Genomic DNA, 14527 nt, shown 5'->3' on the forward strand with positions numbered 1-14527 from the left:
TTTCTAGGAGTTGCTGGCTGCTAGGCTATATTTTCAGTTAAAGGGACGTTTTACCTCCCCCTGTTGGCGTGCCCGGACTATGCTGGTGCGCAGCGGCGGGGTAGTGTTGACTGCTGTCCCCTCGCCTTGCCCATTTTAGTCAATGCCTGTCAGTTCACTGGAATGCGCGACTCACATTGTGCAGTCCCCCAGCTCGCGAGGACATACATTTACAGCTCATCATTACGTGTCCATTGTTTTCAATTCATTATCCTCTCCAGCGACGCCTTTGATCGATTGTTGTCAGATTGGTAAGTTACATCTCCAATTTTCTGTTATCTTACTCTGACTGAGTGTTGAAAGGAAAGTTGCCGCTATTTCTTAAGACGTCTGCCGGTGCGTCCCGTTAATTTTCTACAAGCAGAGTATTGTAGCCGACTCATTTCGCACTTTTTCCATTTCACAATTTATATCAAATATTGTCGCGCCGTTAGTCGGGAGATCCGCTCAAAACCCAGTTGAGGTTGATATTTTCCCTTAAAGTGAAACCTTTCAATATCACTCCAGTGCTGTATGATCGGTGTGATGAATTCCCAGGCTATTTACAGTATTAAATCTGTTAGTTGATGAATCAAGTATTATGTTGACAGTGTCAGTAAGCCTATAAGCATCTAAAAAGTTATTCTAATGCATAAGTACATAAAATAAAACATTTGGAAATACAGTAATCTGTTAAGAAAATCTGTTGAAACCTGAGGAGATTGTGATAGTGACAAACTGATGTACACTATGAGAACAGCAGCAGTGTGAATTGAAATTTCAACTGCTAAAATCTGCTGTTTTTACCATCAACACTGTAACACTTAACTTGAAAGGTACCAACATAATAATACATTCATAACCTCTACATACCCCATTCATAAGCAGTACATAAACAAACACAACACCCTCCCCACCTCTCTCTAGGTGAGGATCAGGATGTCTTCCTCTCCGGAGATGACCAGTAGCCTGTTCTACACCACCCTGGCCCCCCTGCAGTCGGCAGTCCCTGGGTCTGTACCCGGGGCTGGAGGTGGAGGTCTGGTGATGACCACCATGGAGCCCAACATAACCTCCTGTGAGGAGTGGGAGGAGGCCCACCACCTGCTCTTCCACCTGGGGAACCTGTCTCTCCTCCTGGGCCTGGTCATCCCCACCACCCTGACCCTGCACATGATCCTGCTGCGCCTCATGCTGATGACAGGTGTGTCCATACTGGCCTCTGCTGGCCCAGATTACAGTCCAACTCGGTGGTCATGATACGATTGCATTACAAACTTTTCAGTTTCATTACCAGCTCTACCACCACAGTATCGCTCCCTTCTCTTCAAAGTATCCACTTGTTCCCTACATCTCAAGGATTCATATGCATTGAATTGCTGTTAGAAATATGATACAAACACTATCGTGAGTGAACGAGACCACACTTCCTGGAGAAGGGGGAGTTGCTGTGGTAGTACAGCTGGGAAAGACACTGAGTAGAGTGGAATGATATCGTATTATGACCACTACAGTATGTTGGTGGTAGTACAACTGGGAAAGACACTGAGTAGAGTGGAATGATATTCATATAATATGACCACTATGTTGGTGGAAGTACAACTGGGAAAGGGACTGAGCAGAGTGGAATGATATCATATCGTGACCACCATGTTGGTGGTAGTACAACTGGGAAAGGGACTGAGCAGAGTGGAATGATATCATATCGTGACCACTACAGTATGTTAGTGGTAGTACAACTGGGAAAGGGACTGAGCAGAGTGGAATGATATCATATCGTGACCACTATGTTGGTGGTAGTACACCTGCCTACTGGAGTTTTTTTCAAGCTAGTTTAAAAATGTACCGCTATAGGGCAATATGAGGATATACAGTGCCTTGCGAAAGTATTCGGCCCCCTTGAACTTTGCGACCTTTTGCCACATTTCAGGCTTCAAACATAAAGATATAAAACTGTATTTTTTTGTGAAGAATCAACAACAAGTGGGACACAATCATGAAGTGGAACGACATTTATTGGATATTTCAAACTTTTTTAACAAATCAAAAACTGAAAAATTGGGCGTGCAAAATTATTCAGCCCCCTTAAGTTAATACTTTGTAGCGTCACCTTTTGCTGCGATTACAGCTGTAAGTCGCTTGGGGTATGTCTCTATCAGTTTTGCACATCGAGAGACTGAATTTTTTTTCCCATTCCTCCTTGCAAAACAGCTCAAGCTCAGTGAGGTTGGATGGAGAGCATTTGTGAACAGCAGTTTTCAGTTCTTTCCACAGATTCTTGATTGGATTCAGGTCTGGACTTTGACTTGGCCATTCTAACACCTGGATATGTTTATTTTTGAACCATTCCATTGTAGATTTTGCTTTATGTTTTGGATCATTGTCTTGTTGGAAGACAAATCTCCGTCCCAGTCTCAGGTCTTTTGCAGACTCCATCAGGTTTTCTTCCAGAATGGTCCTGTATTTGGCTCCATCCATCTTCCCATCAATTTTAACCATCTTCCCTGTCCCTGCAGAAGAAAAGCAGGCCCAAACCATGATGCTGCCACCACCATGTTTGAAAGTGGGGATGGCGTGTTGCTTTTACGCCAAACATAACGTTTTGCATTGTTGCCAAAAAGTTCAATTTTTTGTTTCATCTGACCAGAGCACCTTCTTCCACATGTTTGGTGTGTCTCCCAGGTGGCTTGTGGCAAACTTTAAACAACACTTTTTATGGATATCTTTAAGAAATGGCTTTCTTCTTGCCACTCTTCCATAATGGCCAGATTTGTGCAATATACGACTGATTGTTGTCCTATGGACAGAGTCTCCCACCTCAGCTGTAGATCTCTGCAGTTCGTCCAGAGTGATCATGGGCCTCTTGGCTGCATCTCTGATCAGTCTTCTCCTTGTATGAGCTGAAAGTTTAGAGGGACGGCCAGGTCTTGGTAGATTTGAAGTGGTCTGATATTCCTTCCATTTCAATATTATCGCTTGCTTGGGATGTTTAAAGCTTGGGAAATCTTTTTGTATCCAAATCCGGCTTCAAACTTCTTCACAACAGTATCTCGGACCTGCCTGGTGTGTTCCTTGTTCTTCATGATGCTCTCTGTGCTTTTAACGGACCTCTGAGACTATCACAGTGCAGGTGCATTTATACGGAGACTTGATTACACACAGGTGGATTGTATTTATCATCATTAGTCATTTAGGTCAACATTGGATCATTCAGAGATCCTCACTGAACTTCTGGAGAGAGTTTGCTGCACTGAAAGTAAAGGGGCTGAATAATTTTGCACGGCCAATTTTTCAGTTTTTGATTTGTTAAAAAAGTTTGAAATATCCAATAAATGTCGTTCCACTTCATGATTGTGTCCCACTTGTTGTTGATTCTTCACAAAAAATACAGTTTTATATCTTTATGTTTGAAGCCTGAAATGTGGCAAAAGGTCGCAAAGTTCAAGGGGGCCGAATACTTTCGCAAGGCACTGTAACTCAACCAATAATAACTCAAGTGTGCTTTATTACTTCCTGTCCCTGACAGGAAGCTGTCTGTTCATCACCTGGGCAACGCTGTACCGGTGTAACCTGGATGTCATGGTGTGGAACGTGGTCTTCCTGCTGGTCAACTTCATGCACTTCTTCTACCTGGTCTACAAACGCAGACCTGTGAGTTCTGCCCCAACACAGTCCAGTTAGAGGCAGACTGTGGTCCATTTATATACCGTACATACATACAGCTTAGAGTAGGTACAAGTTGCCTGGAACAGTTATTTTGATGAGGACTTTTGGAGATGAGTTTTCCATTGTGTCTCTCAGCGGTGAGACAGCCAGTCACATCCCCCTGGCGTTGGGGCCACTCTGTCTCTCTCTACCTAAATGAGATGCAGGTCTTTCAAATGCACTGCTGCCACCAGGGGACTTTCAGTGTGTAGGGGGCCTTCACATACCTGACCACCTCTCCTCATAACAAGGAAGGAAGTTATCTATACATCTATACTGCTGTCCTCTTCACTCCCATGTCTCCACTCCTCCCTCCACCTACTAACACTGAATACCATACATGAGTGAATTATGTCCTATCAATTCAATATCAAGGATGAGTAGAACTAGGTGGCCCTCACTTTATATTGGCTGCTGTGGTGACATTGTCTTAAAGACCCTAAAATATACTTCATGCCTGGTCCTTTATGATACGCCCTGTGGTTATCCACCCTGAATCAGGAGCCTAGCTCAAGTCACGTCAATCATCCATCATAACGCTTTATATTCCCCTCTACCAGCTACAGACAATGAGCTGTAACCGTGCTGTGTCTTGTCAGATTAAGATTGACAGGGAGCTGAAGTCAGTGTACAAGCGGATGTTTGAGCCCCTTCACGTGCGCGAGGCCCTGTTCCAGAGACTGACGGGCCAATTCTGCACCATCCAGAGCCTGAAGAAGGGACAGGTGTATGCTGCCGAGGACAAGACCTCCGTGGATGAGCGCCTCAGTATCCTCCTTAAAGGAAAGTAGGTATCACTCTGAGACATCTCCCTGTCAACTATCTACCATGTCATTCCATCCCCGATTTTCCATGAATGGTGTTTGAGAAAATAAGGTTTAACATTATCTGTGTGCATCTGTGTGCATTTGATCCGTCCATGGTCATCCATGTTGACTACACGTTTTTGTGTAACAGAATGAAGGTGTCATATCGAGGTCATTTCCTCCATAACATCTACACGAACGCCTTCATTGACTCCCCTGAGTTCAGATCAACCCAGATGAACAGAGGAGAAAAATTCCAGGTAACTAGACACTCAGATTATTGAATGTACCATTTATTTATTAATTGTATTTTTTTTAATTTATTTGATATATATAATCCATTTTACCACTTACCCATATTCCAGTTCATAGTGTATCCATACTGGGTAGACCAAACAACACAAGTACTGTTGGCATGATTAGGTCATGATAGGGCAGGTTTGATACCATGACAACCTGTCATGGTATCAACCTGTGATTCATTTACAGGTGACCATCATGGCGGAGGAGAATTGTAAATTCCTGTGTTGGTCCAGAGAGAGGCTCACCTACTTCCTGGAGTCGGACTCCTTCCTGAACGAGGTGTTCAGGTACCTCATTGGCAAAGACATCACCAACAAGCTGTACTCGCTCAACGACCCCACTCTCAGTGACAAGGTGGGTTTAGTCACTGTTCAGGAACTGAGACACTGTAGTTTCTATTTTCTACAAACATACACGGAATGTACAAAACATTAGGAACACCTTCCTAATGTTGCGTTGCACCCCCCTTTGCCTTCAGAATAGCCTCAATTTGTCGGGGCATGGACTCTAGAAGGTGTCGAAAGCGTTCCACAGGGATGCTGGCCCATGTTGACTCCAATGCTTTCCACAATTGTGTCAAGTTGGCTGGATGTCCTTTGGGTGGTGGACCATTCTTGATACATATGGGAAACTGTTGTGTGAAAAACCCAGCAGCGTTACAATTCTTCACACCAGTGAACCTGGCACCATACCCTGTTCAAAGGTACTTAAATCTTTTGTCTTGTCCATTCACCCTCTGCCTGGCACACATACACAATCCATGTCTCAACTGTCTCAAGTCTTAAAAACCCTTCTTTAACCTGTATCCCCTTCATCTACAATGGTTGAAGTGGATTTAACAGGTGACATCAATAGGGGATCATAGCTTTCCCCTGGATTCATCTGGTTATTTATTAATTGTATTTTTTTTTATTTATTTGATATATATAATCCATTTTACCACTTACCCATATTCCAGTTCATAGTGTATCCATACTGGGTAGACCAAACAACACAAGTACTGTTGGCATGATTAGGTCATGATAGGGCAGGTTTGATACCATGACAACCTGTCATGGTATCAACCTGTGATTCATTTACAGGTGACCATCATGGCGGAGGAGAATTGTAAATTCCTGTGTTGGTCCAGAGAGAGGCTCACCTACTTCCTGGAGTCGGACTCCTATGTTATGGAAAGAGTAGGAGTTCCTAATGTTTTGTACACTTTGTAAACAGTGTAATTGTGATTTGGTCATTAACCTTCCTAAATTAAGAATTGTCTCCTTAGATTCAATTATTATTATAATAATTTTTTTCACCTTTATTTAACCAGGTAGGCAAGTTGAGAACATTTTCATTTACAACTGCGACCTGGCCAAGATAAAGCAAAGCAGTGTGACGCAGTCTATATACAGTGTGTGCAAATGAGGTAGGATAAGGGAGGTAAGGCAATAAATAGGCCATAGTGGCGAAATAATTACAATAGAGCAATTAAACACTGGAGTGACAGATGTGCAGAAGATTAATGTGCAAGTAGAGATACTGGGGTGCAAAGGAGCAAAATAAATAAATAACAGTATGGGGATGAGGTAGTTGGATGGGCTATTTACAGATGGGCTATGTACAGGTGATCTGTGAGCTGCTCTGACAGCTGGTGCTTAAAGTTAATGAGGGAGATATGAGTCTCCAGCTTCAGTGATTTTTGCAGTTCGTTCCAGTCATTGGCAGCAGAGAACTGGAAGGAAAGGTGGCCAAAGGAGGAATTGGCTTTGGGGGTGACCAGTGAAATATACCTGCTGGAGCACGTGCTACGGGTGGGTACTGCTATGGTGACCAGTGAGCTGAGATAAGGCAGGGCTTTACCTAGCAAAGACTTGTAGATGACCTGGAGCCAGTGGGTTTGGTGACGAATATGAAGCGAGGGTCAGCCCACGAGAGCATACAGGTCCAAGTGGTGGGTAGTATATTGGGCTTTGGTGACAAAACGGATGGTACTGTGATAGACTGCACCCAATTTGCTGAGTAGAGTGTTGGAGGCTATTTTGTAAATGACATCGCCGAAGTCCGGGTTCGGTAGGGTAGTCAGTTTTACGAGGGTATGTTTGACAGAATGAATGAAGGATGATTTGTTGCAAAATAGGAAGCAGATTCACAATTTAATTTTTGGATTGGAGATGCTTACTGCGAGTCTGGAAGGAGAGTTTACAGTCTAACAAGACACCTAGGTATTTGTAGTTGTCCACATATTCTAAGTCAGAACCGTCCAGAGTAGTGATGCTGGACGGGCGTGCAGGTGCGGGCAGCGATCGGTTGAAGAGCATGCATTTAGTTTTACTTGCATTTAAGAGCAGCTGGAGGCCACGGAAGGAGAGTTGTATGGCATTGAAACTCGTCTGGAGATTAGTCAACACAGTGTCCAAAGAAGGGCCAGAAGTATACAGAATGGTGGTGTCATCTGCGTAGAGGTGGATCAGAGAATCACCAGCAGCAAGAGCGACATCATTGATGTATACAGAGAAGAGAGTCTGCACGAGAATTGAACCCTGTGGCACCCCCATAGAGACTGCCAGAGGGCCGGACAACAGGCCCTCCGATTTGACACACTGAACTCTGTCTGAGAAGTAGTTGGTGAACCAGGCGAGGCAATCATTTGAGAAACCAAGGCTGTTGAGTTTGCCGATAAGAATGTGGTGATTGACAGAGGCAAAAGCCTTGGCCAGGTCAATGAATACAGCTGCACAGTATTGTCTCTTATCGATGACAGTTATGATATTGTTTAGGACCTTGAGCGTGGCTGAGGTGCACCCTTGACCAGCTCTGAAACCAGATTGCATAGCGGAGAAGGTACGGTGGGATTCTAAATGGTCGGTGATCTGTTTGTTAACTTGGCTTTCAAAGACCTTAGGAAGGCAGGGTAGGATAGATATAGGTCTGTAGCAGTTTTGGTCTAGAGTGTCTCCCCCTTTTGAAGAGGGGGATGACCGTGGCATCTTTCCAATTGTTGGGGATCTCAGACGATTCGAAAGAGAGGTTGAACAGGCTAGTAATAGGGGTTGCAACAATTTCGGCAGATCATTTTAGAAACAGAGGGTCCAGATTGTCTAGCCCGGCTGATTTGTAGGGGTCCAGATTTTGCAGCTCTTTCAGAACATCAGCAATCTGGATTTGGGTGAAGGAGAAATGGGGAGGCTTGGGCAAGTTGCTGTGGGGGGTGCAGGGCTGTTGACCGTGGTAGGGGTAGCCAGGTGGAAAGCATGGCCAGCCGTAGAGAAATGCTTATTGAAATTCTCAATTATCGTGGATTTATCAGTGGTGACAGTGTTTCCTAGCCTCAGTGCAGTGGGCAGCTGGGAGGAGGTGCTCTTAATCCCTATGGACTTTACAGTGTCCCAGAACTTTTGGAGTTTGTGCTACAGGATGTAAATTTCTGTTTGAAAAAGCTAGCCTTTGCTTTCCTAACTGTCTGTGTATATTGGTTGCTAACGTCACTAAAAAGTTGCATATCGCGGGGGCTATTCAATGCTAATGGAGTACGCCACAGGATGTTTTTGTGCTGGTCAAGGGCAGTCAGGTCTGGAGTGAAGCAAGGGCTATATCTGTTCCTGGTTGTACATTTTTTGAATGGGGCATGCTTATACAAGATGGTGAGGAAAGTACTTTTAAAGAATAACCAAGCATCCTCTACTGACGGAATGAGGTCAATATCCTTCCAGGATACCCGGGCCAGGTCGATTAGAAAGGCCTGCTCGCTGAAGTGTTTTAGGGAGCATTTGACAGTGAGGAGGGGTGGTCGTTTGACTGCAGACCCATTACGGACGCAGGCGATGAGGCAGTGATTGCTGAGATCCCGATTGAAGACAGCAGAGGTGTATTTGGAGGGCAGGTTGGTTAGGATGATATCTATGAGGGTGTCCGTGCTTACGGATTTGGGGTTGTACCTGGTAGGTTCATTGATAATTTGTGTGAGATTGAGGGCATCAAGTTTAGATTGTAGGATGGCTGGGGTGTTAAGCATGTCCCAGTTCAGGTCACCTAACAGCACGATCTCAGAAGATAGATGGAGGGCAATCAATTCACATATGGTGTCCAGGGTACAGCTGGAGGCAGAAATAACATAATTATGATGATGATGGTGGTGGTGACACCGATGATGACGATAACGATGACAATGTTTACATGAACAGGCAGCAAAGAAGATGGAGCGTCAGCCCAGCCTGTGCTCCCAGGTCTCTATGATGCAGATGAGGAACAGCATGGGCAGCACCAGTGACACCGATGACATCCTGAACCAGATCCACCGTGGAGGCTCCAGTGGCTCTTCACATCGTAAGTTTCACCGCCTCCCATCAAGCTGTGATACTATTGGCCCATCTGTCAGTATCCAACAACCTGATTAGCTATTGAGTCTGAAAAGGACTGACACTATCATGCCACCTTTTAATAGTGACAAGTTTTGATTCACGGTGGATCTTTGACAGGTCAATAGTAGCTGTTAAACAGTCCCTTAATTTACTTAAATCATGAGGCATTATGGGTATCCGCGGTTGAGTCCGTCTTCGTCGTTTAGCCCTCATATCCTCTCTGGTGTGTGATGTTAACAGACACTAAATCCTGGTTTATTCGGGGTTTAGCTCCAATCTGACAACATTGTTTACTAGGTGTTGTGTTCTAGTTATTCTCTGACATTGTTTCTCCTGTCCCCTCCTCCTCCACCTCCTCCTCCTCCTCTAGCTGTGAATCAACCCACTCTCTCAGATCACACCTTGCCCTGAAGGGGGTGTAAGACTATCTCTTTTCTCTCCCTCCCCCTGCCCTCAAATTCACCTTCCTAATGCCTGAGTCCCAGATCTGTTTGTGCTGTCTTGTCAACTATCATTTGGCTTGACAATGACATAGGAGTTGGCAAGACAGTTGAAACAGATCTGGGACTCAGGCTAGTTCATTCCCTCAAACCCAACCCTAAATATTTAACCCTACAGCTCTGCACTATGTTGCCTGTTCTAAAACGAGTGATCCCCGGTAACCTGGTTTGTTGTTTTAACATCTTCAAAGTTCAGTGTTTAAGAGTAAGACATCATTCATTCATATCATCCATCCTGTAGTAATAGTGCTGCTGTACAACTCCTACTGGAACATGTTCAGTATTTAGACATACAAGACACACTTTAACCCCAATAGCTTCTACATTATCCTGTTGCAATTTCCATATCAAATGTAGGGGTTGAATTGCAAATGTGAGTGATATGTCTGGAAAAGGATTCAGAATGATTTTGTTTTCTTATCATGTTGATTTAACTTCACACTGTCTTCCCCCTGTCTCCAACACAAACATACACTATGTGAAATTAGGGCCTATCTGTGTATTCTGTCAAATGTGTGGTTGTGATTCTGTCATATGAGTCAAAATGAAGGCTTGTGGAATTTGTGATCTATGATAACCTTGTTTGTGTCACCTTTAGGGTCTGTTTGTCTGTGGCCATATGAAAACACACACACAGTTACATAAAAAAAACACACACACCTCTATTCCCACGCTAACCGTTGTGTCCTTTTTTCCAGAAAAATCTCCTGCCTCCAAGACATCCAAAACGATGAAGCCCATTGAAGAAAAAATAGAAGACGACGTCTTTATAGAGTCTGAGCCAGACTCTCCTGTTAAGAAACGCCACACCCCCACGACAGCCATAGAGGAGGTGTAAGGAGATGTGATATTATCCTACAACAACACCACTGATCACCCACCTATCCTGTAATCTGATACAGACCCTGGTTAGTTATGGTAGAATAACTTACAACAATAGCTTGAAAAAGGCTTTTACATGATCAAAATATCTATCTACATATAGCTGGAAAACAGAACTGTAGATTTTGGCATCTCACGTTGTCTTGTAGTGTTTGGTATTATTGTGAGTTTGTAGCTGTTGTACTTTTTAAATCCTGTTTGATTGGATGTTGTACAATGCCTTTGCTTAGCTCTTATTCTCAGTGAGTGTTCCAAAAGTATTACGTGTCACAACCACAACATTTTAGTGTAAGCACAACCTCTGAGGAAGGTTTCTGTTAAACCTTTTACTCATTGTGTGTCATATTGTGTGATTAATTATCTTATTTATGCACTGAGCTTCTGCAGTGTTGTGCTTCGATGAATTCAGATTTAACATGTTAAACCTCCTAGTCAATGCGAACCATTTGAGGCTGTTGTGCTGTTTTTTTCCACAGTGTACAAGTTTGGGATCACTTTTTTTATGCCATGATAGTTACCTTATATTAATTACTCAGAGGGAACACTTGAAAAAGAAATCAACAGAAATTATGGATAGCTCGTAGACCTCTGCTTTTTATCCTATAGCGCCCTCTAGGAGCTATCATGAGTACTACCGGTTTATTTTCTCAGTCTGAACTACTGTCACTGTTTAAACCAGGTCAATGTTCAAACTCATTCCATGGAGGGCAAGTTTTGTTTTTTCTTCCAATTAAGACCCAGACAACCAAGTGAGGGGAGTTCTTTACTAATTAGTGACCTTAATTCATCAATCAAGTACGAGGAGCCAAACAGAAACTCGGCCCTCTGTGGAATGAGTCACATCCCTGAAAGATCAACCAGACCAAAAGAAGAGGTTAGCAACAGGCTTTATTATTTCAGTCAAATAAACCTTTTGAATATCTCCGACAAACCATGATTGATGTAACAAAAAAAATGGCTTTGAATACAATGAATGAATTGAATATAATTCATTCATTCAGGCCAACAGGAAAACAATAAAACAGATATCAGTGCTCTTTTGAGACGTTAAGACAATCTTCTGCTTTGGAGGAACACTTGATTGTATAATACAACCACTGCACTGAAAAAACATACACAAGGTTTTATTTTTTAACAAAAACGGGAGTTCATCACATCACAATATGTACTGGATGTGGGCTACACAACAGTGCTTTCTGCATTGTCTTTGGGACATATATCTCCACAATAAGTGCTTTGGTTCAGTCTGTATCCACAGGGCTGCCTCAACTGTTACAGAAATGTTGCAGAATAGTTGGGGTCAATTCCATTTCCATTCAGTCAGTTCAGGACGTCAACTGAAATTTCAATTCCATTTTTCCTAATTGCTCTCCAAATGGACTTGACTGAATTGAAATGGACTCCTACCCTGTTACATAACCATGAGGTCACTGTTGCTTACCTGTTATGAATGTATCATTAATACACATTATTAGAAGATATGATCCATACAAGGTTAAAACAATATCAGTAGTTACATCAAACTCTGAGGATCAGAGAGGTTACAACACATAATTCACTGAGGTGTTAAAGTTGCCATATAAACAACAAATATGACTAAATCATACATTTTTTGTCAGATGAGTTTGACAGAAACCACAGTTCCATATGTCCAGCAGTGATTTGATGACAGTAAAAAACATTATGAACATTTCTTACATAATCATCATTATTTGAATCTAAGGAGAAATTCATAACTTAGGATAGTGATGAAATTACAACTACACTGAGTGTGCAAAACATTAGGAACTCCTGCTCTTTCCATGACATAGACTGACCAGGTGAATCAAGATGAAAGCTATGATCCCTTATTGATGTCACCTGTTAAATCCACTTCATTCAGTGTAGGAGACAGGTTAAATAAGGATTTTTAAGCCTTGAGTCAATTGAGACATGGATTGTGTATGTGTGCCATTCAGAGGGTGAATGGGCAAGACAAAATATTGAAGTGCCTTTGAAATGGGGTATGGTAGTAGGTGCCAGGTGCACCTGTGTCAAGAACTGCAACGCTGCTAGGTTTTCCACACTCAACAGTTTCCCGTGTGTATCAAGAATGGTCCACCACCCAATGGACATCCAGCCACTTGACACCAACAGTGGTAAACATTGGAGTCAACATGGGCCAGCATCCCTGTGGAACGCTTTCGACACCTTGTAGAGTCCATGCCCTGACGCATTGAGGCTGTTCTGAGGACAAAAGGGAGGTGCAACTCAATAGTAGGAGAGTGTTCTAAATGTTTTGTACACTCAGGGAAATAGACCTGTGTGTAGGATTTCACAGTTTGGTCCTTTGTCTTAGTGATGTGACCAAGGAATGCTAAGACAAACAGAAACCATAACGTAAACAGAATATAAATTACCAGAACTGACCACTAGATGGTGGTATGCACTTACAATAACACACAGGTTCACACAGATGTGGACATGTCTGTTTACAATGTAAAATGGACATAATAACAGTAAGTATACCTAGAACTCAGAGGTAGTTACTAATATCAGTACATAAGTCTATAGAGTTGAACACTATATCGATGGTTCACATGGTTGGCTTAAAACAAAAACACATTTAGTTCTATGATGATGATTCAACTCAAAATGAAAAGTAAACTTTTTGGTAAGTTCCCTGAGAACATTCTTCCTCCTGCGAGAAAATATAACACTTGAGTCCTCCAGGGATCTAGTTTGGTTTGTGCTAATGTTTGATTATATATATGATCTATGATTATAACACGTATTCACTGTCAGTAAACATAGTAGAGCCTAGACGTTCAATTCATAGCTGCATTACAGAACATATCTGGGCTTTGTTTCATGCAGTATCATGCCCTTCAGTCACACAGTCAAAGGGTTGAAGGCAAACATTTCACCCCATTGATTATTTGTCATCTTACACTTCCTACTAAGGTCATTCGATTAGATTAAGTTTGATTTGTCAACACACATTAAGAAGTGACTGCTCCGCTGACACACTGAGAATTCCCTTTCACAGTCAGTCAGTGCAGCTGTACCCTGTGGGAGAGAGAGTACTGTATGGTCATGATATGGTGTGAGTAAAGTTAAAAGAAACATAAACCATGTCTCCTTATAAATGTCTTGAACATACATCTTAATATTTACATTGAGTATTCTTATTGATGAGGATGAATGAGACCATGAGGAGGCAGGTATACTACTTCTTCACTGCCCTGAACAGACAAATGATCATATTAGCATTGGTTTAGTTAGAAACAGTTTCCCATGCACAGATCTAGTCTAGTCCTGGACTAAAAAGTATGTTCAATGACGATCAAGATTCTCCATTGAAAGGGCGTTTTAGTCTAAGACTAGGTTTAATCTTTGTTCGGCAAACCGGGCCTAAGAGGTATGATTGGGTTTGGGTGTCTTTGACTACCGTCTGATGAAAAACGCACAGAGAAAACCAAGGCTTCGAACCGCCCTTCCGTAGTTCTCCAAAATAGAGAAAGAAAATCGAAGAAATACTTTCCGTTGGAACAGGTGAATCCAGGTGAATGGTGAATCCAGGTGAATGGTGAATCCAGGTGAATGGTGAATCCAGGTGAATGGTGAATCCAGGTGAATGGTGAATCCAGGTGAATCCAGGTGAATGGTGAACCCAGGTGAATCCAGGTGAATGGTGAATCCAGGTGAATGGTGAACCCAGGTGAATCCAGGTGAATGGTGAATCCAGGTGAATGATGAATCCAGGTGAATGGTGAATCCAGGTGAATGGTGAATCCAGGTGAATGGTGAATCCAGGTGAATCCAGGTGAATGGTGAATCCAGGTGAATGGTGAACCCAGGTGAATCCAGGTGAATGGTGAATCCAGGTGAATGGTGAATCCAGGTGAATCCAGGTGAATGGTGAATCCAGGTGAATGGTGAATCCAGGTGAATGGTGAATCCAGGTGAATCCAGGTGAATGGTGAATCCAGGT

General features: G+C 42.9%; 1 protein-coding gene across 2 annotated transcripts; it reads left to right on the forward strand.

The window, feature by feature from the left end:
- The first annotated feature begins 137 nt into the window (after positions 1-137).
- On the forward strand, positions 138-11610 carry LOC139390727 (popeye domain cAMP effector 1). 2 transcript variants are annotated; one of them, XM_071138065.1, is made up of 9 exons: positions 138-290; positions 946-1222; positions 3545-3669; positions 4323-4510; positions 4681-4789; positions 5019-5186; positions 8996-9137; positions 9543-9590; positions 10371-11610. In XM_071138065.1, exons 2-8 carry the CDS (start codon positions 958-960, stop codon positions 9581-9583), a joined length of 1038 nt encoding a protein of 345 aa, XP_070994166.1. In that variant the 5' UTR covers positions 138-290; positions 946-957; the 3' UTR covers positions 9584-9590; positions 10371-11610. The 2 variants fall into 2 exon arrangements, with proteins under 2 accessions (XP_070994166.1, XP_070994157.1); XM_071138056.1 differs by lacking the exon at positions 9543-9590.
- Positions 11611-14527: the final 2917 nt, after the last annotated feature.

This window comes from Oncorhynchus clarkii, chromosome 3, assembly GCF_045791955.1.
Source record: "Oncorhynchus clarkii lewisi isolate Uvic-CL-2024 chromosome 3, UVic_Ocla_1.0, whole genome shotgun sequence".
Classification (NCBI taxonomy): Eukaryota; Metazoa; Chordata; class Actinopteri; order Salmoniformes; family Salmonidae; genus Oncorhynchus; species Oncorhynchus clarkii.